General features: G+C 43.4%; 1 protein-coding gene across 1 annotated transcript in view; it reads left to right on the top strand.

The window, feature by feature from the left end:
• The window catches only part of DPYD (dihydropyrimidine dehydrogenase), a 1,498,502-nt gene that overhangs the window by 536,489 nt on the left and 936,351 nt on the right, over nucleotides 1-25,662 (top strand). Inside the window, exon 7 of the mRNA XM_040359980.1 lies at nucleotides 7,260-7,341. Coding sequence (XP_040215914.1) covers nucleotides 7,260-7,341 — 82 coding nt within the window. The remainder of the gene's footprint in view (nucleotides 1-7,259; nucleotides 7,342-25,662) is intronic.

Raw genomic sequence — 25,662 nt, 5'->3', positions numbered from 1 at the left:
TGGGGACAAGGGTCTCACCCCCACAACCCTTGCCCGGTGGTTGTGGGGGTATGCGGGCGGGAGGCTTATCAGAATCTGGAACACCCCTTTAACAAAGGGGACCCCCAGATCCTGACCCCCCCCTGTGTGAAATGGTAATGGGGTACACTGTACCCCTACCATTTCACGAAGGAAGTGTAAAGTCTTGTAAAAAAAACACACACACCGTAGAATAAAGTCCTTTATTAATAAAAAAAAAAAAACTCCAGCGATGATAATCCACTGTAAAGTTCAGGTTCGGTACAGACTTTGGGTTTTTCCCGAACCCAAATAATTGGAAAAAGTTTGGGTCCGGGATCGGAGTTTGGGAAAAAAAATGCGCGGAGGTCCCCGCAAATTCAATAACCAGACCCTTTAGGTCTGGTATGGATATTAAGGGGAACCCCGCCGTCAATTAAAAAAAAAAATGATGTGCGGTTCCCCCTAAATATCCATAACCATTTCACGAAGGAAGTGTAAAGTCTTGTAAAAAAACACACACACACACACCGTAGAATAAAGTCCTTTATTAATAAAAAAAAAAAAAACTCCAGCGGTGATAATCCACGAGTGGATTATGACCGCTGGAGTTTTTTTTTTTTTTTATTAATAAAGGATTTTATTCTATGGTGTGTGTGTGTGTTTTTTTTTACAAGACTTTACACTTCCTTCGTGAAATGGTAGGGGTACAGTGTACCCCATTACCATTTCACACAGGGGGGGGGGGTCAGGATCTGGGGGTCCCCTTTGTTAAAGGGGTTTTCCAGATTCTGATAAGCCTCCCGCCTGCATACCCCCACAACCACCGGGCAAGGGTTGTAGGGATGAGACCCTTGTCGCCATCAACATGGGGACATCCTCCCCATGTTGAGGGCATGTGGCCTGGTGCGGTTCAGGAGAGGGGGGGCCGCACTCTGCCCCCCCTCTTTTCTGCGGCCGGCCAGGTCAACGTGCTCGGATAACGGGTCTGGTTATGGATATTTAGGGGGAACCGCACGTCATTTTTGTTTTAAATTGACGGCGGGGTTCCCCTTAATATCCATACCAGACCTAAAGGGTCTGGTTATTGAATTTGCGGGGACCTCCGCGCATTTTTTTTCCCGAACTCCGATCCCGGACCCAAACTTTTTCCAATTATTGGGGCCTGGGTTCGGGAAAAACCCAAAGTCTGTAGCGAAGCCGAACTTTACAGTTCGGGTTCGCTCAACCCTATTAGCAGCTATTGGTATCTGTCAGTCAGGACCAGGTGAAGTGGGTAACTAAGTTTGTTCCCAATCAAGGGGTCTCTGCGGAGGATTTGGCAGAATTACCTTGTGCCTTATGTTTCACATTAGATGCCCTTAAGGATTCCATACAACAGGTGTCCCGGTTGGCTCTGCTGTCAGTACATATGCACAGGATTCTTTAATTAAAAAATGGTCTGCAGTGTTACCCTGCAAAAGATTACCAGCTGGTTTCCCCTTTCATGGGGAGCAGCTATTTGGAGAAGACCTGGATAAGTATATCCAGAAGATTTCAGGTGGTAAGAGTGCACTTCTACCAGTTAGGAAAAGGAGCAGATGACCTTTCCTTAAGGTGTCTAGTGATTTCGTTACCCAGCACTTCTAATTTCAGGCAGTATCGACGGCCTCAGCCATCCGAATCAAGGGGAAAGCCTCAAGCCCTGGACCCAGAGAGCCCCTAAAGTTCATCCTTATAAAGAGGCGTCCTTACTCACGCGGTGGTGGGGAGGCTATTAGAATTTTCAGGCACCTGGGAAGAAGTGATCCGAGACAGGTGGGTTGTTTCTACTGGGTCTCGGGGGTACAAAATAAAATTCTGGGAGTTCCCCCCTCTCAATTCTTAAGAGCCAATGTCCCCATAAACACGTTAAAGAAGAGGTCTTTTCTTCAGTCAATAGATCAACTAAGGTCACAAGGAGTAATTGCAGAGGTTGCAATTGACAAAATATTCAAGGGTTTTTACTCAAATCTTTTAATAACAAAAACAAATGAAGATGTAAGGCCTGTTCTGGACCTCAAGGCTCTGAATCAGTTTTTGGTAATTTGTTCTGTCCAAATTAAGTAAATTCGTTCAGTGGTAACCTCCTTGCATAGGAAAGAATTCTTGGCGTCCAAAGACATCAAAAACGCTTACCTACACGTACCAATCTGCAGGTCCCATCAAAGGTTTCTGCGATTTGAAGTGGGCGACCAACATTTTCAGTTTGTGACACTGCCCTTCGGGTTAGCCTCGCCACCTCCGGTATTCAAAAGATATTGGCTCCGGTATTGGCAGTTCTAAGATCTCAGGGAATATCGGTTGCAGGATACCTGGACGATCTACTATTGATAGATCAAACAATTCCAAACCTGAGGCAGACTGTAGCCCGAGCGGTTAAATTCTTAGAACATTTGGGTTGGGTTCTGAACTGGTCAAAATCGGCCCTGCAGCCGGTTCAGCACCTAGAGTATCTGGGGCTAATACTAGACACAGCCAAGGCAAAGGTATTTTTGCCACCGGAGAAGGTCACAGTCATGAAAGACCTCGTCCAGGTCATACAGGGGAAAAAAATTCCCTCCATTCGCCTGTGTATGAGGCTACTGGGGAAGATGGTATCTTTATTTGAAGCAGTCTCTTATAAACAGTTTAACTCCAGACCACTTCAGAGCAACATTCTGTCTGTCTGGAACAAGACCGTCCAGACTCTGGACTGGCACATGTCCCTTCGGCTGAAGGTGCGTCAGAGTCTCAGTTAGTGGATGTTAACCAAGAATCTGGTAAAAGGAAAGTCCTTTTTTCTTGTGGTCTGGAGGGTGGTGACGACAGACGCCAGTCTCTCTGGATGGGGGGGGAAGTCCTAGAGGAGGCCACCATCCAGGGAGAGTGGTCATGGGGGGAGAAGAGCTTGCCCATCAACATTTTGGAGATTTGGGCAGCCTGCTTGGCTCTAAGCTTCTGGACTTCCAGATTTCAGGGGGTGTCCTGTGAGGGTCCAGTCAGACAATGCACGGCTGTGGCATATATCAATCACCAGGGAGACACCAGAAGTCAGACAGCCCAAAAGGAAGTGGATCGCATGCTGACTTGGATGGAAAGATTCGTTCCATCCCTATCGGTGGTGTTTATTCTCGGAGTGGAGAATTGGCAGGCTGACTTTCTGAGTCACCAGCAGATGTTACCAGGGGAGTGGTCCCTAAATCCCGAGGTCTTTGCTTTAATCTGCCTCCAATGGTGGGTTCCGGGTGTAGACCTGGTGTCCAGGTTCAACAGGAAACTAGACAGCTTTGTGTCCAGAACCAGGGACCCATTTTCATTAGGGGCAGATGCCCTGATAATTCCATGGGATCCGTTTTCCCTGATATATGCCTTCCCTCCAGGGGAGTGGTCCCTAAATCCTGAGGTCTTTGCTTTAATCTGCCTCCAACGGGGGGTTCCGGATGTAGACCTGCTGGTGTCCAGGTTCAACAGGAAACTAGACAGCTTTGTGTCCAGAACCAGGGACCCGCTTTCATTAGGGGAAGATGCCCTGATTATTCCATGAGATCTGTTTTCCCTGATATATGCCTTCCCTCCAACCCAGCTGTTGCCAAGGCTACTACGCAGGACCCGCGAAGAGAGAAAGCTGGTAATGGCACATAAGAACTTGGTAGATACAGATTGCAAGAATGGCGGTGGGAAACCCCTGGGTTATTCCACTGCGTCCGGAACTGCTCTCACAGGGTCTAATATTTCACCCTGCTTTCCGGTCTCTACGTTTAACGGTTTGGCTGTTGAAACCAGGATCTTAAAGGATCGGGGCATTTCTGGGACAGTATTGTCTGCCATGTTGAATGCTAGAAAGCCAGTTTCTAGAAGTATCTACTATAGTCTATAGAGTCTGGAGATCCTATATTGTCTGGTGTGAGGTCAGGAGGTGGCACCCTGAAGATATGTCAATGGGAGAGTTTTGGCTTTTCTGCAAAAAGGGGTGGATATGAATTTGGCCTTAAAGGGGTGTTTCACAAATTTTTAATGTTTATTAAAAGTCAGCAGCTACAAAAAGTGTAGCTGCTGGCTTTTAATCAACCTACACTCACCTGCTCCACGTTCCAGCGACGCACCGGCCGGGGCTCCACTTCTCTCCCCCCTCTCCGGCCGGCGTCTTCATTCTAAGTGTGGGCACCCGGCCGTGACAGCTTTCGGCTTCACGGCCGGGCACCCACTCCGCATGCGCGAGCAGCGATGCGCCATCCGATTGGACAGGCAATCGCGTGTCCCAGGCGATCGCCTACAGGGAGGGGCTGCCAAAAGGCGATTCGATTATTCGCCTTTGCAGCCCCTCGACGGAAGGAGGAAGTGGGACAGGAAGTCTCACTCCTCCTGAAGCCCCCACTCCCCCCCCCAAAAAAAATACATGCCAAATGTGGCATGTAAGGGGGTGAGGAGTGGATTAAGCGGAAGTTCCATTTTTGGGTGGAACTCCGCTTTAAGTATAATTAAGGGCCAAATTTGGCCTTGGTAATCTTTTTTTCAGAGGCAGCCTTTTGAGCCCATCCAGCAGATTCCTCTGGTCCTCCTGACAATAAAATTTGCTTTATTGATGGCAGTGACATGGGCCAGGAGGGTGTCGGAGTTGGTGGCTCTGTCCTGTAAAGAACCTTATATGATCTTGCACCAGGATAGAGCGGTTTTGAGGCCACAACCAGAATTTTTGCCCAAGGTAGTGTAAGGTACGGTGTGTAAAAATTGACTTTACCTTCATTATTCTGATCTGCAGTTTCTGTGTTTAAATTATTTTTATTGTTTTCACATAAAATAGAAAAACTTTACATACTTTCTTTAAAGACATTTTTAAAATCACCAATCATTATAAAATTCACAAGTTCTTCTTACATATAACATTAACATATACAGACTACATATTACAACAATACAAAAAACATTTGTGTGGGTACAGGGCTAGGTCTAACCTTACAATACTGCCTCTATAATGATGTCCTTTAAACTAGGGGCACATTCCCCTCTCCTCTCCCCTCCCCCCAACGAGCCCCCAACAAAAAAAAAAAGTGAAAAATTGAAAAAGAGGGAGCAGGGACAAAGGTTTTTTTTTCCAAGTACTTCCATATAGTCTGTACCTGCTCCCCCCCTGCACCCAACCCATTCCTATATATATATATATATATATATATATATATATATATATATATATATATACACACACACACACACACAGGTGTCTCTTGTCTTCAGACCAAGAGAAAAAGAAAAAGACCACCCTCCCCCCCTCCAAACCCTAGGGAGATTATCCTGTTTATAATATAACCCGTCCCTATCCCCGTGACCATATATGTGTCATTACTTTTTAAGGAAGTGAGATGGTGGACCTTCTATCCTCCCTATCACTTCATATTATGTGAAAATGAGAGAAAAAAAAAGGGGGGGGGAGAAAGAAAAAAGATCCCTTTCTAGGTACCAGCCTGCAAACTTTCTTCTCTCCCCATAATCTTCAGATAAATCTGGGATTGCTTAAAGTATGTCCATTTCCCCCAGATTTCTTGGAATTTTATTTCTGCCTCTTCTTGATAGCTTATTAACTCCTCCATGCTTTACTTTTTGCTATAATAAATATCCCCCAAAAAAATATATATATAAAAAATTGTTTTTCTCAGTTTAGGCTGATATGTATTCTTTTACATATTTTCGGCAAAATAAATTGAAATACGCATATATTGATTGGTGTGCACAAAAGTTGTAGCATTTACAAAATAGGGGATGGATTTATGGCATTTTTATTAATAATTTGTTTTTTACTAGTAATGGTGGCGATCAGCGATTCTTATTATGACTGCGACATTATGGCGGACACATTGGTTGATGCTACTTTGGGACCATTGTCATTTATACAGCGATCAGTGCTATAAAAATGCACTGATTACTGTGTAAATGACACTGGTAGGGGAGGGGTTAACCACTAGGGGCGAGCAAGGGGTTAAGTGTATCCTAGGGAACGATTCTAAAGGGGGAGGGGGCTGGGCTACCAGTGACATGACATTGATCACTGCTCCCGATGACAGGGAGCAGTAGATCAGTGTCCGCTCACAAGGCAGAACAGGGAAAGGCTTTGTTTACACAGGCATTTCCCTGTTCTACAACTCCGTGACACAATCGTGGGACACCAGCGGACATAGAGTCCGCGGGCACGGTCACAGAGCTTGCGGCACGCACGTACTGCGGAAAATTCAAGGCAACGTGCCTGTACGTTGCTTTGCGCAGCCGTGCCATTCTGCCGACGCATATCTACAGGCAGCGGTCGGCAAGTGATTAGGATCACTGCTAAGGGGAAGAATCAGCCAATCTGAACCCTGACCCTTCCCAATCAACTATCACCTGATCAAATTTGTAGTTTTTTTTTGTTAAGTAATGAGCACTGGAGGGAACCTAATAGAGCACTTTCTCCAGAAGAGATTAATATTTAAGACTTTGTGTAGCTCTGCCTTTAACCAGTACAATATTTAAACCAGGAGTGAAACGCTAAACAACGAGTTACATACATACTTGCAATGAATTGTTGATAATTTTCTGCCAAATGTGCAGAATATGCAATTCCAATCAGCAAGTCTTGTGATTCATATGTCTCTGCCAAACTGTATAGCCAGGCATATGATACCCTTAATTTTTGTTTCAGCTTTGCAGCTTCCTGTGTCAACTGTTAGCCTTAAGCCTGCTCATTGAAAAATGAATCACCATTGATGCATATCATTAATTAGCAGTACAATGACATTGGAAGTTGTAAAGCTGAATCAGGAAGTAGTGGAGTAATCTTCCTAACTGTGCAGTGGGATTTGGGTAAAAAAAATGACGTGGCTGGCCAAGCAGGATGACCAATCTTTTGACAGGTAAAACAGGAAACAACAAAGTATTTCAATACGCTATTTGGCTGTTTTCCACTTTGTCACTTCAGTATTTTTTTAAGCATGTGATTTTTGACAATACACAGAAAAATAAATTTGTTTCTTAACACGTTTTTATGCAGGTTGTGTCATCTATTATTGCAGCATAATTCAGACATTCTAATGGTTAGAGATCACAAGGCTGATGTGTCAAGAATCATTGCATAGTACTTTTAGCTGTGTTCCAAGTTTTACATTTTAATGATCAGTTCCAGTTTGAGTTACCCATTAATCCGTTTCTTATCATTGGCTGAACTTTTCAAAAATGTTAAATAATACTTTGTAGGGTTTAATAAATCTCAATCATATCTGGGTTATGTGTTTTTACAGTGCTTCAGAAATCCCTCAGTTCCGTTTGCCATATGATGTTGTCAGTTTTGAAATTGAGCTGATGAAGGACCTCGGTGTTAAGGTAATGATAATGATAACATAAATTAATCTGCCAGACGTAAACTGCTAAATACCATGTCCATTAGTAGCAAACAATTAAAAGCATCGGTAGGCTGTGGTAGAGAGATGCTTCTTATTGCTCAGGGCATTTGTCTGTCTGCTGTCTGAATGCCAGAAGTCTGGAAAAGGGCAATCGATAGTTCTCATTCGCCATGCCCACATGTGATTAATTGTCCGTTAAAAAAAAGAAACAAAACAAAGTTACGTTGCTTAAGGGGTTTCTTGCGAAGACTAGAAGCAACAGAATTACCTAACCAAATCTGCTAAAACGCAATCTTATGTATGTGAATGTCAATAATGTTCTATGTTTGTTGCTAAACATTTATATAATGCTTGTTTCCTTCTACACATTTTCTAGTATCTGAATTGTGTTGCATGAAATAGAGTTGGAGGAGTGTTATTTTTTGCAGTGTTCGTATCCTAACTTTAAAGTAGAACTATAAATAAGTTATGGATATTCAAACATTTACATGTTGTACGAGTATTAAAAATACTTTAAAACAAGCCCTCATTGATCTCTGTACCTGCAACACAGTGTAATTCATCCTCAAAGCATTTAGAAAAACTTACATTCAATTTATCAGCTCACTGGGCCAAATCCTCAGCCAGGCGGCGTAACTTAACTTTCTGCAGTTAAGTTACACTGACTTAAAGTTTTTACCTAAGTGCCTGATCCTCAAAGCACTTACGTAAAAATTTCAAGCCGTGTAAGTTAAGTGCCGCCGTCGTAAGGCGTTCCTCCTCTCCGGGGGGCGTTTACAATTAAAATGAGGCGCGCTCCCGCGCCGGCCGTACTGCGCATGCGTGTGACGTCATTTTCCCGACGTGCATCGCGCGAACGTAATTGACGCCGGGCGGCTTTGTGGATTGCGACGGGACACTAAAGTTGCGACGGGTGAAAAAAAGACGCGCCGGGAAAACAAATTATAAAAAAAAATGACAGCGTCGCTCGGCATGCATTCCTGAGGGAGAACTCCATGCCAATTTTCAATGAAAAAAACGGCATGGGTTCCCCCCCCAGGAGCATACCAGGCCCTTAGGTCTGTTATGGGTTGTAAGGAGACCCCCCCTCCGCCGAAAAATTGACATAGGGGGTCCCCCTACAATCCATACCAGACCCGTATCCAAAGCACGCTACCCGGCCAGCCAGGAAGGGAGTGGGGACGAGCGAGCGCCCCCCCCCCTCCTGAGCCGTGCCAGGCCGCATGCCCTCAACATGGGGGGGTTGGGTGCTCTGGGGCAGGGGGGCGCACTGCGGGCCCCCCCACCTCAGAGCACCCTGTCCCCATGTTGATGAGGACAGGACCTCTTCCCGACAACCCTTGCCATTGGTTGTCGGGGTCTGCGGGCGGGGGCTTATCGGAATCTGGGAGTCCCCTTTAATAAGGGGGCCCCCAGATACCGGCCCCCCACCCTAAGTGAATGGATATGGGGTACATCGTACCCCTATCCATTCACCTGGAGGCAAAAAGTAAAAGTTAATAAACACACAACACAAGGCTTTTTAAAATAGTTTATTATTCTGCTCCGGAGGCCCCCCCTGTCTTCGTTATTAGCTCTTTTACCAGGGGGGGCTTCTTCTTCCACTCTCCGGGGGTCTTCTCCGCTCTCCGGGGGTCTTCTCCGCTCTCCGGGGGTCTTCTCCGGACTCCGGGGGGCTTCTTCCATCTTCTCCCCTCTTCCGCTCTTGACTCGGCGAACCCCGGTTCTTCTGCAGCTCTCCGGTGCCTTCTTCTTCAGCGCTGGCTGCCTGCTATGTTTGTGTGTTAGCTAGATTTCTAACAGGCAGCCGGCGCGGTCTTCTGTGGCGTCATCTTCTCTTCTGTTCTTCTCCCCTCTTCCGATGTTGCCTCGTCGCCTGTTGTCGCTGTAATGATGGAAGCGCGCCTTGCATCACATTTATATAGGCATCACCGTCCCATCATGCTCCGGTAGGTACCCACGTGGTGGGTGCCTACCCACGTGCACCCACCACGTGGGTACCTGCCGGAGCATGATGGGACGGTGATGCCTATATAAATGTGATGCAAGGCGCGCTTCCATCATTACAGCGACAACAGGCGACGAGGCAACATCGGAAGAACAGAAGACCAGAAGACCCTGACGTCACAGAAGACCGCGCTGGCTGCCTGTTTGAAATCGAGCTAACACACAAACATAGCAGGCAGCCAGCGCTGAAGAAGAAGGCACCGGAGAGCTGCAGAAGAACCGGGGTTCGCCGAGTCAAGAGCGGAAGAGGGGAGAAGATGGAAGAAGCCCCCCGGAGTCCGGAGAAGCCCCCCCCGGAGAGCGGAAGCAGAAACCCCCCCCGGAGAGCGGAGAAGACCCCCGGAGGGTGGAAGAAGAAGCCCCCCCTGGTAATTGAGCTAATAACGAAGACAGGGGGGGCGTCCGGAGCAGAATAATAAAATATTTTAAAAAGCCTTGTGTTGTGTGTTTATTAACTTTTACTTTTTGCCTACAGGTGAATGGATAGGGGTACGATGTACCCCATATCCATTCACTTAGGGTGGGGGGCCGGTATCTGGGGGCCCCCTTATTAAAGGGGACTCCCAGATTCCGATAAGCCTCCGCCCGCAGACCCCGACAACCAATGGCAAGGGTTGTCGGGAAGAGGTCCTGTCCTCATCAACATGGGGACAGGGTGCTCTGAGGTGGGGGGGCCCGCAGTGCGCCCCCCTGCCCCAGAGCACCCAACCCCCCCATGTTGAGGGCATGCGGCCTGGCACGGCTCAGGAGGGGGGGGGGCGCTCGCTCGTCCCCACTCCCTTCCTGGCTGGCCGGGTAGCGTGCTTTGGATACGGGTCTGGTATGGATTGTAGGGGGACCCCCTACGTCAATTTTTCGGCGGAGGGGGGGTCTCCTTACAACCCATAACAGACCTAAGGGCCTGGTATGCTCCTGGGGGGGAACCCATGCCGGTTTGGAATTTACAAATTGCCGTGGAGTTCTCCCTCGGGAATGCATACCAAATGCCGTCGCTTGAATGGGCCTTTACAAGGTGTGACTAACTTTACACTTTGTAAAAGCAGCCCTAGTTTTACACCAGGCAAACTAACACTTACGGCGAAAAAACTAGGCACAAAAGCTTTGAGGATCGCCCTAAGTGCTAATTTGCATACTAACAGAGGCATTTCGACTCGAAATGCCCCCAGTGGCGGATGCGGTACTGCATCCTAAGATCCGGCAGTGTAAGTCCCTTACAGATGTCGGATCTTCTGCCTAACTTAGGAAAACTGCTTCTGAGGATCAGTTCCAAAGTTAGAACCAGAGATACGACGGCTTACGCCGGAGTATCTCTTTTGTGGATTTGCCCCACTATTTTTAGCAGTGACTAAATGAACTGGGGCTATGGAGAACAATGAAGCACGGCTGGGATATAATACCACTGCTGAACCAGGACCGGATTAAAAACATCATGGGCCTGATGCAATTTGTTATAACAAATTCAATTAAATAGAGAAAAAGGGAGGATGAGAGAGAGAGGGGATGAGAGAGGGTTGAGGTGTAAGGGAGGGAGGATGAGAGAGAGGGGGGACGAGAGATAGAGAGAGGATGCACATGAGCATGCGTGGAGGTCACATTATCACAGCCCAACTAAGGCAAGTGGCTGAAGGCACAGAACCCGATCACAGCGCATCGCTGGAGGTCTGACAGGTAAGTGTACCCTAATGTGCTAATATGCTGTGCATACTAGTACATTATGGCATAACCTACCTCGTAATGTTAGCGACGTTTACTACTGCTTTATTATCACAGGATCCCAGGAGCCTCTCTTGGGCCCCCTACTGATTCGGTGGCCCCAAGTGCATAGTTGCCAACATTTCAAAAATATTTTCAGGGACACTTTTTTTTACCAGTGGTATATTTGGAGTAGCTGACATTTCCTATGTTCCTCTATTACATTACAATAGTGATCACAAAATTAAATAATGTACCAATAATGGACAGAACAAATATGAGGACTGAGAAGATTTCCTTTAGTTTCTAGAGCTGATAACATTGAGGATATTTAATATAATTTTAAAGAACTGTTTCTTTATCGTACATCACAGGATGCAGAGTAGCCATAGTAATTACTATGTGGCTTATACGCCGCCTATAGGTGAATGAACACTGGCACACCCAAAAGACAGGAAGTCCCCCTCTATATAATCCCTCCCATACAGGAAGTACCTCAGTTTTTTCTCAAGGTGTTGGACACATTGGTTCAAGTGCTATGCTAGAAGAGCCCCGTTTGAGAAATCCTTGGCAGGATCAAGGGGCTATGCAGTCGGATCCATTCAAGGTGCCAAAATAGAATGGCCAAAATGGATGGTACCTGAGCCTGGAGGAAGAAAAATCGAGGTCTCTTGCCTGTAATGCTCCTTTTTTGAGGGCCGGACCCTGGGATCCAGGTCCTTGGTGGCATAGCTAAACCAAATGTTTTCCTGGCAGGGTGCTATACAGGTCCAAGAGTGTGGACCCCAGTATGCAAGGGGGACCCAGTCCCATACTGGGTGAAGATTGGATTTGGTTGTGTTTTCCAGCAGTATCCTGTGGCGGGAATGGCACGTTAAAAGAAGATCCTAAGGAACACATACGGTTCACTAATAGACTTCTTCTGAGTAAGCGATGCCTTGCCTATTTTTTCTACCACTAGAGGGTGTAATTGTAACATACATGGTGTTTAACATTACCATGCTTCCCCTGCAGTATTCTCAGTGTCTGGCAGCGCTCTTGTGGACAGTATTCCCCCCTTACTCCACTCTGTCATGGCCACCAAAAGGGCTTGTGGTTCGCCCACCTCTGGAACACAGAGGTTGGCATCATCCTGGTGACACAGCCCTTCTCCCCCAAGCTATCCCCATTGCAGGACTGTTCGTTCACGTGCACGGGAATCAGCTCTTTTTAAAGAGCTACCCTAGGATGTGGTGGGCATGGCTTGGGGCCACCGGCGTGCACGTGTAAACGAACGTTCACTTAATACATGGTGCAGGAGCAAGGCTTACGGTCTATAAAGTTTTTACTCTGGAAAGTGTCTGGTGGCTGACGGAGGGACACAGAGCATACAAGGGCATGTAAGCACTGTATGGGTGTTGGATACAGACATTTTAAAAGCACATCTACTCAGCATCAGGCTGAGCAGTGATAGCAGAATATTTCCAAAGTACTGTCCTCCCCTGAAAGACCAGAAGCAACTGGCCAATCTGAGTCACCAAGGATGATTTGGCTTTAGCGTTAGCTGGTTTGAAAGGAAAAATAACCAATATGTTTGCGTCTTCCTCCCAGTCTGGCGAAAAAACATGATAGGTCCCCTTCTCCTCCTCCACCTAACCTTTCAGTATTAGACCAGGAATGGGCAGATGTAGTTGAGATGGCATTGGGTGACCGGAAAGAAGGGCAGGCAGATGACTCCTCCTCTGAGGATTCAGTCTAAGAAGAGCCCTTCTCAGCCTTGCAATCTCAAAAATTGCTAGTTCCCTTACGGAGTTGGTCCATTCTTGATACAAGTTTCCCCCCGGCGCAGATAGCTGAGGCCCCCTTTTCCTCTTTGGGTTCTTTAAGGCCTCCACAGGGTCCACATGCTTTCCATGTACACCCATTGCTGGAGCTGCTGATATATGCTGACTAGGATCACCCAGATAGCTATTTTCTTCCTCCTAGAAGATGTTCTCTTCTTTATCCTATGGAGGAAAAATTCACTAAGAAGTGGAGTTTGTCAGCAGTAGACGCTGCTATCTCTTCTGGAATAGGAGTCTAACTTGTCCAGTGGACAATGTTCAGGTGTTTAAGGATCCAGCTAATAATAAGCTGGAATCTTTGCTTAAAGCCTCATTTGCTGTGGCTGGTGCAGCAGCATAGCTTGCAGTAGCAGCAATAGGCATTTGTCAATCCCTAAAAGACAAACTTAAGCAGGTTATTAAAGATGTCCCTGCTCAAGGGGAAGCAGCCCGGGAGTTGGCTAAGCTACCTAGGGCCTTATGTTTTGTGGTTGACGCTCTTAAAGATTCTATTCATCAGGTGTCATGCCTTGCTCTCTTATCAGCGCATATGCATAGAATTCTCTGGTTGAAGCATTGGTCAGCTGAATTGCCATGCAAAAAGCTGTTGGCAGGTGTTTCCCTTTCAAGGGGATGATTTGAATAAATATATTCAAAATATTTCAGGTGGTAAGAGTGCCCTTTAAAAAAAAAAGGAGTAGACATCCTTCATTTAAACGTTCATCTTTTTCGGTACAAGATGTAACAGCAGGCAGTCGTGATGGCCTCTGCCATCAGGTTCAAGAGGTAAGCCTCAAGGCCAAGCACAAACAAGGCCAGAAGAAGCCTCCTTTTGAAGGTGTGCCCTCGCTCTGCTTGGCAGGAGGATATCCAAGAGAGATGGGTCATCTCCACTGTGTCTCTAGGGTACAAACTAGAGTTTCCGGAAATTCCACCTTTTCATTTTCGAAGGTCAAATTATTCCCAAAGACCCCGTGAAAAGATGGTCTTTATTCCTGGCACTAGACCAATTGATGTCTCAGTGTGTAATTATATCAATTCCCTTAGAAGAGCAGGGCATGGGGTTTTATTCAAATCTCTTCACAGTGCCAAAACCAAATGGAGACTTCAGACCCATTCTAGATCTCAAAGTTCGAAATCCATTCCTTACTGTCCACTCTTTTCGCATGGAGTCAATCCATGTGAAAAGGAGAATTTCTGGCATCAATAGACATCAAAGATGCATATCTGCATGTGACAAATTTCCCCGCTCACCAGAAGTTTCTGCAATTCGTGGTAGAACAGCGCCACTTTCAGTTTGTGGCCTTGCCCTTCAGGTTAGCCACTGCACCCTGGGTGTTTACAAACGTTCTGGCCCTGGTACTAGCAAGACTAAGGGTCCAGGGTATAGCAGTAATGGCATACCTAGACGTCCTGCTGCTGATAGATCAGTCGGTTGCACAGCTAGACCAGAGTGTGTCCAACATGGTCAAGTACTTGGATCACCTGGGTTGTATTCTCAACCTAGAGAAGTCAGCCTTACGGTCCTTAAGAAGACTGGGGTACTGGTTATAGACACAGCCCATGAAAATATTTTTGTCTCAGGTGAAAGTCATGGCTATAAGAGATTTGGTCCATATGGTCAAAGCAAAGAAGAGCCCTTCTATTTGCCTTAGCATGAGGTTGTTAGGGAGTATGGTGGCTTAATTTGTTCCCTATGCCCAGTTTCATTCAAGACTGTTGCAAAACACTATTATGTCTGCTTGGAACAAGAAGATCCAAGCCTTGGATTACCCAATATATCTGGCCCCAAGGATGCGCCAGAGTCTCAGTTGGTGGTTGATAGCCCAAAATTTTCAGAAGGGGAAATCCTTCATGCCAGTAACCTGGAAGATAGTAACAACGGATGTCGGCCTCTTGGGCTGGGGAGCAGTTCTGGAGGAGACCACTCTCCAGGGGAAGTGGTCGGAGTCCAAAAAGACCTTGCCCATCAACATTCTAGAGATTCGGGCACTGCTTCTGGCTCTAATGGCCTGGACTTTCAGGTTGCAGGGTTGTCCCGTGAGCAGACAATCCGACAATTCATATCTGCAGTCTTCATTCCAGGAGTGGAGAAGTGGCAGGCGGATTTCTTGAGCTGAGAGAGGATGGAAGTAGGAATGGCACTAGCTTTTAAAGTGCAGTGCTGATGTGGTAAATAGTGTTACAAGCGACTGTACTTAATAGTGAAAAACACAGTGACATATAATCAAATACAGGTAAATTGGTGCATTTTAATAAAACCTAATTTTGAAATCCTAGTACAGAAAGTAAAGGAAACTGCTGGTGATATACAAAATGTATTTGTAAATAGCAATGCGATTAAGTGAAAATAGATGAATTAGATTGCTTGAGCAGCTGCGAACCAAAAAAAAATATTATAATAAAATAGTGCACCTTAATAAAATCCTTGTGCTACAAAGGCTAGTAAAATCCACTCCAAAGGTGTGAGAAATGACAAAGAAAAAATTAAGTGCCAATAATTATAAATAAATAAAATAACTAAAAATAAAAATTAGAAAAAGTGCTTCATGCTGTTGTGAATGTCTAGTTCTATGCTTCACACAGTGATATACTTCAATCTGTGCTCCTATATGGACCGCACTCACCAGATTTGTGCCCCCTCTTGGGGTTTGCAGCATTCACAGTGTATGCCACTGTGCAGCACTCTGGCAAAGGCACATCCTGCTGTGGCCCTGGTGGTGCTCTCAGTGTTTATCCCATATACAGGAAAAAAAGAAGGAAGGGGTGCCAAGATAGTGTAGTACTGTTTAAAAATTCAGCTTTTATTGGTAAAAGACAAATGGGTACTCACAATTTTGTTGAAATGACAGAGCATTACTTTAGCATGCAGAAAACGGTAGTGTTGTGGCATTCTGTCGGATCGCTCGACCGGTTTCGTCGACCTGACTTCATCTGGAGTGTCCTGAACGCCACAATCACTTCCTCCTTTATAGCAAATCACAGCGTCCTGTGTTATGGCGGCCATATTTGGTAGGTTCCCAGGACAGGAGCCTGTGTGCTCTAGTGACCTTGTCTTGTACTACGGTGGCCATGTTTGGTGTGATCTGGGGACAGGAGACCATAGCCTAGTGGATACACACGGCGGGCATTTTTGGTTAGATGCTGGAGACCGAAGCCCGGGTGTTATAATAGATGTAAACATACGGTGAAATTATATAAACAGACTTCAATATAAATCCACTTATTACTATGCTGTTTTTATCCACACAGGTCGCAGTGTATTGATGTTTGCAAATGCAACTATTAAAATTGATGATACTTTAAAATCACAGATTTGACATGTAAAATATGATAAGAATATATGTTTTAAAAAATGTTTAAACGTGAACTAAAATTTTATAATGACATTTTACTGTGAGGAACAGATTGGGGCTAAAACGAAGGAATTACATTAAAGTGCTGCTATCACATTGGATGGGGCAGTAGTTAAATGACAAAAAGGGGTGCATCAGAGTGCTATGATGAATTAATATTATAAATAAATACCATCTCTGGGTATTTTAGTGTAGTGCCCCTAGTGGTGGAGAGACATATTGGGCCAGATTCACAGCAGAAATACGCCAGCGTATCTACTGATACGCCGGTGTATTTTCAAATTTGCCGCGTCGTATCTTGATTTGGAATCCTCAAACCAAGATACGACGGCATTTGGCATAGATCCGACAGTCGTACGTGTGTAATTCTCCGGCGGCCACTGGGTGGAGTTTGCGTCGTTTTCCAGCGTCGGTATGCAAATTAGCTGATTACGTTGCATTCTCTTATGTCGTCGCTAGTCGGTTTTTCCCGTCGCAATCTTAAGCCTGCTATTTCATGGCTTAGATTTAGACCAGCCATGTTAAAGTATGGACATCGTTCCCGCATCGAATTTCAATTTTTTTTTTGCGTAAGACGTCCGGGAATACGAAAGTACGTTACGCACGTCGCCGTTCAAAAAACACGTCGGGGCGCCAGAATTTTGCGCAAAGCACGGCGGGAAATTTCCTAACGGAGCATGCGCAGAACGTTCGGCGCGGGAACGCGCCTAATTTAAATGGTACACGCCCCATTTGAATTAGGCGGGCTTGCGCCGGACGGCTTTACGCTACGCCGCCGCAAGTTTACAGGCAAGTGCTTTGTGAATCAAGCACTTACGCCAAAAACTTGCGGCGGCGTAACGTAAAGGGGATATGTTACGCCACCGTAATTATTCGTGAATCTGGCCCATTGTGCTTATTTAAAAATGAATAAGGAAATAATATGTAAATAATTATTATATATAGAAAAATGTAGGGTAAAGTATTCAAACAGTCCTATGTATGATTGGAAATGGGAATTAGGGCTCAACGGTAAAATATTAAATGTATTAGATATTAAAATTTAAAAATTGGTCAGAAAACAATTGAGATCTAAATCAATATTCAAGCCTGAGGGCTGGAGGGTCTCGAGTTCAAAAATCCATCGGGTTTCGTTTTGTGATGTTTTGATTTTCTTATTCTCTCCTCTCCAGTGGCCCTTGATTTTGTCTATTCCGTAGAAAGTCATGCATGTGGGATCTCTGTTATGGTAGTCTCTGAAGTGTCTCGAGACACTGTTTATTGAATCCCTTTTTAATGTTTAAAATATGTTCCCGGATCCTGACATGCAGCTCTCTAGTTGTTCTTCCGACATGTTGTTTCTGACATGGGCACTCTAAGACATACGTTACATGCGTGCTGTTGCATGTTATTAGTTCCTTTATATTGTAACTAGATCCATTTGCCGTGGAGATAAAATGTTATTTTTTCTTATTGGTCTTTTTACTCTCCCTGCATGGGAGACATGTCCCGCACTTATGGAAGCCTTTCAGATTTTTAAAAATCTTAATCTGTTTCGGAGGATCCAGGGCATTGTGTACAAGACGGTTTCTAAGGCGAGGGGCCTTTCTGTAGATAAAAAGAAGGTTTGTTCGGTATTATGGTCTTTAAAAAACTTTCTGATTGAAGAATGGGTCAGTACTTCATTATGTTATCTAGGGCTTTATGTTGTATGTTATATCCTGTTAGGAAGGCCATATCCATATGTTTTTGTTTTTTATTCTTTTGTGTTATCTCCATTGTCATATGTTCTCTATCCATACATTTTACTTTTTCTTTTAGTGCTACCATCTCTTTTTTGTTGTAGCCTTTTTCTACAAACTTGTTTATAATGGAATTAGCTTTTATTTGATAGTCTTTAGCATTGCTGCAGTTTCTGTAGACTCGCATCAGCTGCCCTTTCGGGATATTAGTTATCCATTGTCTATGATGGCAACTGTTGGTTTGGATCTATCCATTCCTGTCTGTTTTTTTTTTAAAAAAGTATTTGTTTTAATCCATCGGTCCCCCTAAATAGTTGCAAGTCTAGATAATCACTTGTCTCTTTGTTCCAAGTACCAGAAAACGTGATTCCATAGGCATTATAATTAATTTCATTAAAGACATTTTGTAATTCTTCTTCTGTGCCCCTCCACATAATCATAATGTCATCAATATATCTTCGGTACATTTTGAGATTAGCCCTTTGCACACTATAAATTTGTTCTTCCTCCCAGTGGTTTAAGAATATGTTGGCCACACGGGGGGGCATACTTAGCCCCCATTGCTACGCCCCTAGTTTGGGTGAAGTACTTACCCTTGTTCCAAAAATAGTTATGGCTCATGGCTAGCCTCAGCCCTTCAATAATGTACCCTATCTGTTCTTCTTTCATATTGGTCTGGTTGTGTAAGGCCCACTCTATGCTTTGTATGCCATCCTCCTGTACTATATTAGTGTATGAGTTCACATCGATTCTGACTAATATGTAATTTTCTGTTACCTCCACATTTTTCAATTCAATAATTAGTTGTCTACTGTCCTTTAAATAGGATTTTCCTTCTTTCACTAGTGGTTGCAGGAATGGATTTCTTGAGCCACCAACAATTGTTCTCGGGAGAATGTTTTTTGACAAGGAAGTTTTTTTTTTTTTTTGGTGGCAGTAACCTCGGCAAGGAGAGTATCAGAAATGGCAGCTTTCTCATGTAAAGAGCCATACTTAATTATTCATAAGGACAAGCTGGTTTAGCGTCTTCACCCAACCTTTCTGCCTAAGGTAGTGTCCAGTTTTGACCTGAACCAAGATGTCTCCCTGCCTTCCTTTTTTTCCAGATCCTCGTTCTTCGATAGAAAAATTGTTACATCCTCTCGATGTGGTGAGAGCTGTTCACACGATTAGGCTTTTCCCCGGCCAAAAGCACTTGGGAACACCGACGGAATTCCATCGGAGTAAAATAGAGCATGTTGTTTTGTAGTATAGGACAATTATTTAGGAATAAATGCAAATTTCAAGGCAGAGCAAACCATTTGCAATAGATATTAGAATTTGGAAGGGAGGAGAAAAGGAATTTTAATGGTGCGGTTGGTTATGATGAGAAAGAACTTGTCTTACATCAATAAAAAGTACAAAATTATTTTATTAGATACAAAGATATTAAAGCCATTGGTCCAATCAGGGTAGCAGGGTATGATGGTCATTAAATAACAGGATAACAGTTAAACCATGAAGAAATCCCCAAATCCTGACATGTTTCACAAAATGCGCTTCTTCAGGGGAAAATATATTTTGTGCATAAGCACAAAATATATATACAGAGAAAAAAACAAGGAAACAACAACAATGAGTGATCCGAGTGCTAGTCAAATCAGACAATAAAAACATGCATACCCAAAGATACCCACTGGATCACATGATCGACAAACCTCAGAGCTATGGTGTCTTGATGTGAAGGCCCCCAATTCAGAATGGAAGGAGTATTCCGAGCAAGCCACAAAGGACGCTAGATGGGGCTGAGTGGTGGAACATGGATCATAAATAGGATACATAGTTTGATATATAACACATCAAAAAGCTATACGTGGTCAAAAAAGACAACGTAGACTATTGTGTAGGAATAATTCATACAAGTATACTTACATAAAGACACATGGTTTAACTGTTATCCTGTTATTTGATGACCATAATACCCCGATTGGACCAATGGTTTTAATATCTTTATATCTAATAAAATAATTTTGTACTTTTTATTGATGTAAGACGTAATCTGAGTAAGTTCTTTTTCATCATAACCAACCGCACAGTTAAAATCCCCTTTCTCCTCCCTTCCAAATTCTAATATTTATGCTTGGGATGTGGTGCCTAGCAGAATGGGTGTTTCTATATGTGTCTGGACTACTTTAAAACATTAGCAATAGAGTTGGGCGAATGGTTGGAGCTGAGCAAAGGTTTTGTCCAAACATTGCCTGTTTGGCGAACACCTGAATTTGCTGTACACTTCGCCCGCCGAGCGCTCCACAATGCACTGCACAGTGCATTTTAAGCCCTGATTGGGCAAAGATGGTTGTTAGAGAGTGGGGCCAGGAAGCCAGCTCCCACATCATTAACAGCTGATTAGTCATCAGCTGTGAATGGGCTTTCCCGCTGACAGCTGAATTAAAAAAAATAAAAAAAAATAAACCATTGCAAGCAATATAAAAAGTAAAAAAAATAAATGGCGTGGGAGTCCTATGCCAGGCCCTTCAGGTCCTATATGATATTTAAGGTGAGCACCACACCAAAAAAAAAAAAAACTGTGGGGTCCCCCCAATATCCATTTCAGAGCCTTATCGGAGCATGCAGCCTGGCAGAGCCCCCCTTCTGAACCATACTAGGCCACATTCCCTCATCATGGGGGGGCTGATTTGGGGCAGAAGAACCTTGTCCCCACAATCCTGGAGAAGGTTCTATACAGGCAGACTAGGGGAACCCCCAGTCACTATATTTAAAATATTAGTTTTCATTTTTATTGTTGAGTGAAAGCACCCCCCATGTTGAGGGCATGTGTACTGGTATGGTTTGGTGGGGGGGGGGGTCGGTGTTTGCTATTTTTCTACAAATTTTGGCGACCCCCCCCCATGCTATTAGGGGAAAAAAAAGTCCGGCAGTGTATTTCTGGCAATTTAAAGTATTTTTTTTTCTTTATAAATATCAGTTTTGCTGCAGCAGGTTCTATACATGGTACGGATGTGTAACAGACTAAGACTAAGGGAACCCCCAAAACACTATATTTAAAGGAATGTTAAATTTTTATTTTTTCACTTTAATACATGTCCTCCAGGGCAGTACCCATGCCCCCATACCCTCTTTATGGCCAATAACTTGTATATTAGCTTTCAAAATGTTGACTTTTGATTTTTCATATTCAGTCCCAGTTTAATAAAGTTTACGACTCGTGCCCAGCTTTTTCCTTTTTCAGGAGTTCTGGTGTGAACTGAACAGGCAGTGTTCTGCCCATCTCTAATCAGCAATAATACAGTAAATTCTTTGGGGCAGATCCACAAAAGAATTACGCCAGCGTATCTCTTGATACGCCGCGTAATTTCAAATTTTGCGCGTCGTATCTTTGTTTTGTATCTACAAAACAAGATACGACTGCATCTCGGATCGATCCGACAGGCGTACGTCTTAGTACGCCGTTGGATCTTAGGTACATTTTTTCGGCGGCCGCTAGGTGGCGTTTCCGTCGAATTCTGCGTTGAGGATGCAAATTAGCTTGTTACAGCAAATCACGAACGTCCGTCCGGCGCATTTTTTTACGTCGTTTGCGTTCGGCTTTTTCCGGTGTATAGTTACCCCTGCTATTATGAGGCGTACTCAATGTTAAGTATGGCCGTCGTTCCCGCGTCGCCTTTTGAATTTTTTACGTCGTTTGCGTAGAATGACGTCACCGTCGGAAGCATTGGCTTGTTCCGGTTTAATTACGAGCATGCGCACTGGGATACCCCCATGGACAGCGCATGTGCCGTTAAAAAAAAAAAAAACTTTGTTTTGTCAGGTCACGACGTATTTACATAAAACACGCCCCCATCACATCCATTTGAATTCCGCGCCCTTACGCCACCAAAGATACACTACGCCGCTGTAACTTACGGCGCAAATTCTTTGAGGATTTCGAAAAAAAAAGTTACGGTAGCGTAGTGTATCTTAGATACGCTGCGCCCGGCGGAGATATGCACCGAGGTATGTGAATCTGCCCCTTTGTGTGCTTGACTTCTTAATGCTTAGTATAATAGGAAATGCATGCTTAATCTAAAACTCACCCTGCATTTTTTTATGCAGAACAATATAAATGTAAGTTTTTTTTTCAGCTTGCTTTGTAAGCATAATATATATGGTTTTCTAGAAAATAATGCACATTATAAATACAATTTCTGCATTGAGGTTATATTATGAACATAAACTCGATTTTTACAATGCTGTTTCTCCTTTATTTTCCCCAGAGTAGAAAAATGCATGTGCTTTTAGTAGTTTACTAGCATTTTGCAATGCAGGAACGCTGTAATGAGATGTTTGCTTTTAGCAGTAAATTTCCACACATTTTCATTATTGTGCCATGACCCTGGCGCCCTATGCTCTTACGGATTGCAGTGTTGTACAAACATTTGACGCAACTGCATCCAGTACAAAATAACGGGGAAAATTGGAAATATCGTTTACAAAAATGCATGAAATGGAAATGTTCTTATTCAGAGTAAATGATATATAAATGTATATTAGCTGAACACTGCTTTGTGGTTTGAATACTTTACATTTTGAGAACTTTAGGTAAAATGTTGCTGGAGGATGAATTGTGTTATAAGCGTAAAGCAATAATTTCACCAGCACTGAAAATTGTATATTTGTGTGAACAGGTGTGTCAAACAATGCTTCATTTTACTAACCTTGTCCTTATTCATACTGAAGATGGGGGTCACAGACCTACCCCAACTGCTTAATTATTTCATATGGTAATGTTAAATGTTAAGATAAAGCTTTAAAATAGTTTTGTTGGAAATAATAAAGACATGACAGGATGGCTTGCATAACTTACCTGGAAAGAGGACTATTCCTTGTTGTGACTTACAGCTTTCTAGGCCACTTTTAACTAGACGGAGGTGACAACATGATGCTGGAATTTACCTACTGGTTTAGTTGAATGAAGGATAATACATCGGCATCAATAATTACCTTTCATGGACAAAATGCTTCTCTATGTTCTCATTTGTGCTGGTCACATGACCAATACCTTACTTGTTTGTTTATATAGTCTTTGTTTAACAACAAGATCAAAATTCAGACTTGTTGGCCTTCCCTATCGGCAAAGGTTATGTAACCAAATGCCTATGTTTTTGGTAGTGTGACCAGTAATACAGTAAGCTTGGAGCAGTATTTTCTTCAGGAAAGAAACACATCCCAAATAGAATGGAAACATAGATATAGTCTCCATATATCTTTATTGAAGATTTTGTTTGGACAAAATCAAAACAATAATTAAATGAGTAACACAGGTAAATAAGAAACAAGGCACTTTAGGAAGAGAGAAGGTGCAGGGGAAGGACATTAGGCTATGTAATCTGAAGAGTAGGTAAAAAGTACAAAGTAAAAAAAAAAAAAAAAAAAAAAAAAAACAGGAAAAAGCTGTACTCCCATTGACAGAGGCATGTATTCCAAGGTTTCAGCAATGGTAATCTAAAGGGGAGAGGAATTCCATGTTTAAAGCTGCAGCGTGCAATATGGGTGTTGGAGCCAGAAATCCCACTGGCGACACAATCTGTCTTCTAATGAGCTTTCTTGTTCAGAATGTGAATAACAGTAAGAACATCAAGGGGTAGTGGCTTCTTTCAACTCCAAGCAATAAGTAGCCAGTAGACATGTGCACAGCAAAAATGTTCGTTTATTTCTGTTTCGTTTCTGTTCGTTTATCGTGATTCGTAACGAGTCGTAATTTCGTAAGACGTTAGTTATCGTATTCGTACTCTTTAGTATTTTTGTAACACTCTTTTTTCCGTTTTTTTCTGTTAGTTTATTTTTCGTTGAATCGAGATTCGTATTTTCGTTATATTTTGTATTCTGCCGCGTTCGTATTTTTAAAATGATTTTATTAGTTCCTTTGTTTTTACGTTAGTTTAATTTCCGTTGTTTTGCTATTCGTATTTACAATATATTTTCCATCATGCCGCATTCGTATTTTCGTAAGAAATATATTTTCGTTGCTTTATGATCATTCGTATTTTCGTGTCTAATTTCCTTTGATTGTAAAAATTTACTTTTGTAGATTTTATTGCAGATTTTATTGCATTCGTAATTCTGTTAGAATACATTTTACGTTTATTCGACACACTACTCGTTGTCATTTTGTAATTTGTACTTTACTGTGATTGACTTGACTGTCTTAGTTAGCACACACACCCTGTCTAGAATGAAGTCTGACGTAGAAGAAAACTAAAATATGTCAGATATTACAAATACAAATCTAGAAATTAGATGCACTGCAGTCTAACACAGAAAAAGACACAAGGAGCCAGGAGGTAATGAGAAAGAAGCTCATTGGGGGGAAGGAACAAACCTCTTCAGAGGAAAGGGACAGCGCTCAGTGGCTATTGGTCAATGTCCAGAAATATTTCAGTACTAACGAAAGCTAATTTACATTATTTTGTATTTTCGTTGTTTTCATTTCAGTTTTCCGAAGATTCGTAATTTATTTTTCGTTCGTTTTGATTTTTGTTTTTTAGTCTTTGTTCGGCATTTCGGTTGTTTTCTTTTCGGTCTTCGAATATTAGTAAGTTTGCAATTTCGTTCATTTTGTTTTTCGTAATTATTATTTTTTTTGGGTTCGGTATTTTCGTTGTTTCTAGGTTTTCGTTTCTTTCATCTTTCGTATCTTCGTTGTTTTTCATATTCGTTATTTTGAAAATATCGTTATTCATTATTAATTGCGCTAAACCATTTGTTCATTCGTATGTTAACGAATCAACTAAAATAACGAAAATTGACGGAAAACATATTTGTAACTTAAAAAATTGCACGTGCCTAGTAGCCAGGCTGCTATGAAATTATGAGTTGATATGTTGTGGAACTCAAAGGGTCAAGAACACATGCCTATACCCAACAAGGCCAATTTTTGGTCAACTGAAGTAGTAATGCCAGTAACATTAGACACCAACAAAAAGATTTGGGCCCAGCAAGTCTGAATTACAGGGCAGTATCACCAGATGTTACGCAGCGAGCCACACTGTCTCCAACAGAGAGGAGAATAACTTGAAAAGATTGAGGCTAGTTTACCAGGAGTGTATTACCAAATATGTAGGAGCTTCTGTAAATATTCCCAGACTGTGCGACATTGAGAATATTTCAGTGATAGAGAGTGAGCTAGTTGTCATTGCTTTAGTGAAGATGAGAACCCTAATGATTGTTCCAAAATTACATAGTTGATGATTTCTCCATGAATGGTGGTGCTGATAAGTGTGCAGATGGGGGAAAGTCCTTTGCACCTGTGTGGAGGAGATACTGTTCCAAGATACTGTCTAGAATAGGGGTCTCAAACCGGTGGCCCTCCAGCTGTCGGGTAACTACAAGTCCCATGAGGCATTGCAAGGCTGACAGTTATGCCGGGTACACACGAGAGGATTTATCCGCGGAAACGGTCCTCCGGACCGTATCCGCGGATAAATCCTCTGGCGGATTTTGATCTCCTGGTTGTACTAACCAGGAGATCAAAATCCCCGCGGAATTTTGTCCGCGGTGATGTGTCGCGCCGTCGCCGTGATGATGACGCGGCGATGTGCGCGACGCTGTCATATCAGGATATCCACGCATGCGTCGAATCATTACGACGCATGCGAGGGATGGGTTCCGACGGATCGATCCGGTGAGTCTGTACAGACCACGGGATCGATCCGCTGGAGCCGATTCCAGCGGATAGATTTCTTAG

Source organism: Rana temporaria, chromosome 7, assembly GCF_905171775.1.
Source record: "Rana temporaria chromosome 7, aRanTem1.1, whole genome shotgun sequence".
NCBI classification, from domain to species: Eukaryota; Metazoa; Chordata; class Amphibia; order Anura; family Ranidae; genus Rana; species Rana temporaria.
Note: the sequence above shows the minus strand (reverse complement) of the source record. Positions and strands in the feature narration are given on the sequence as shown.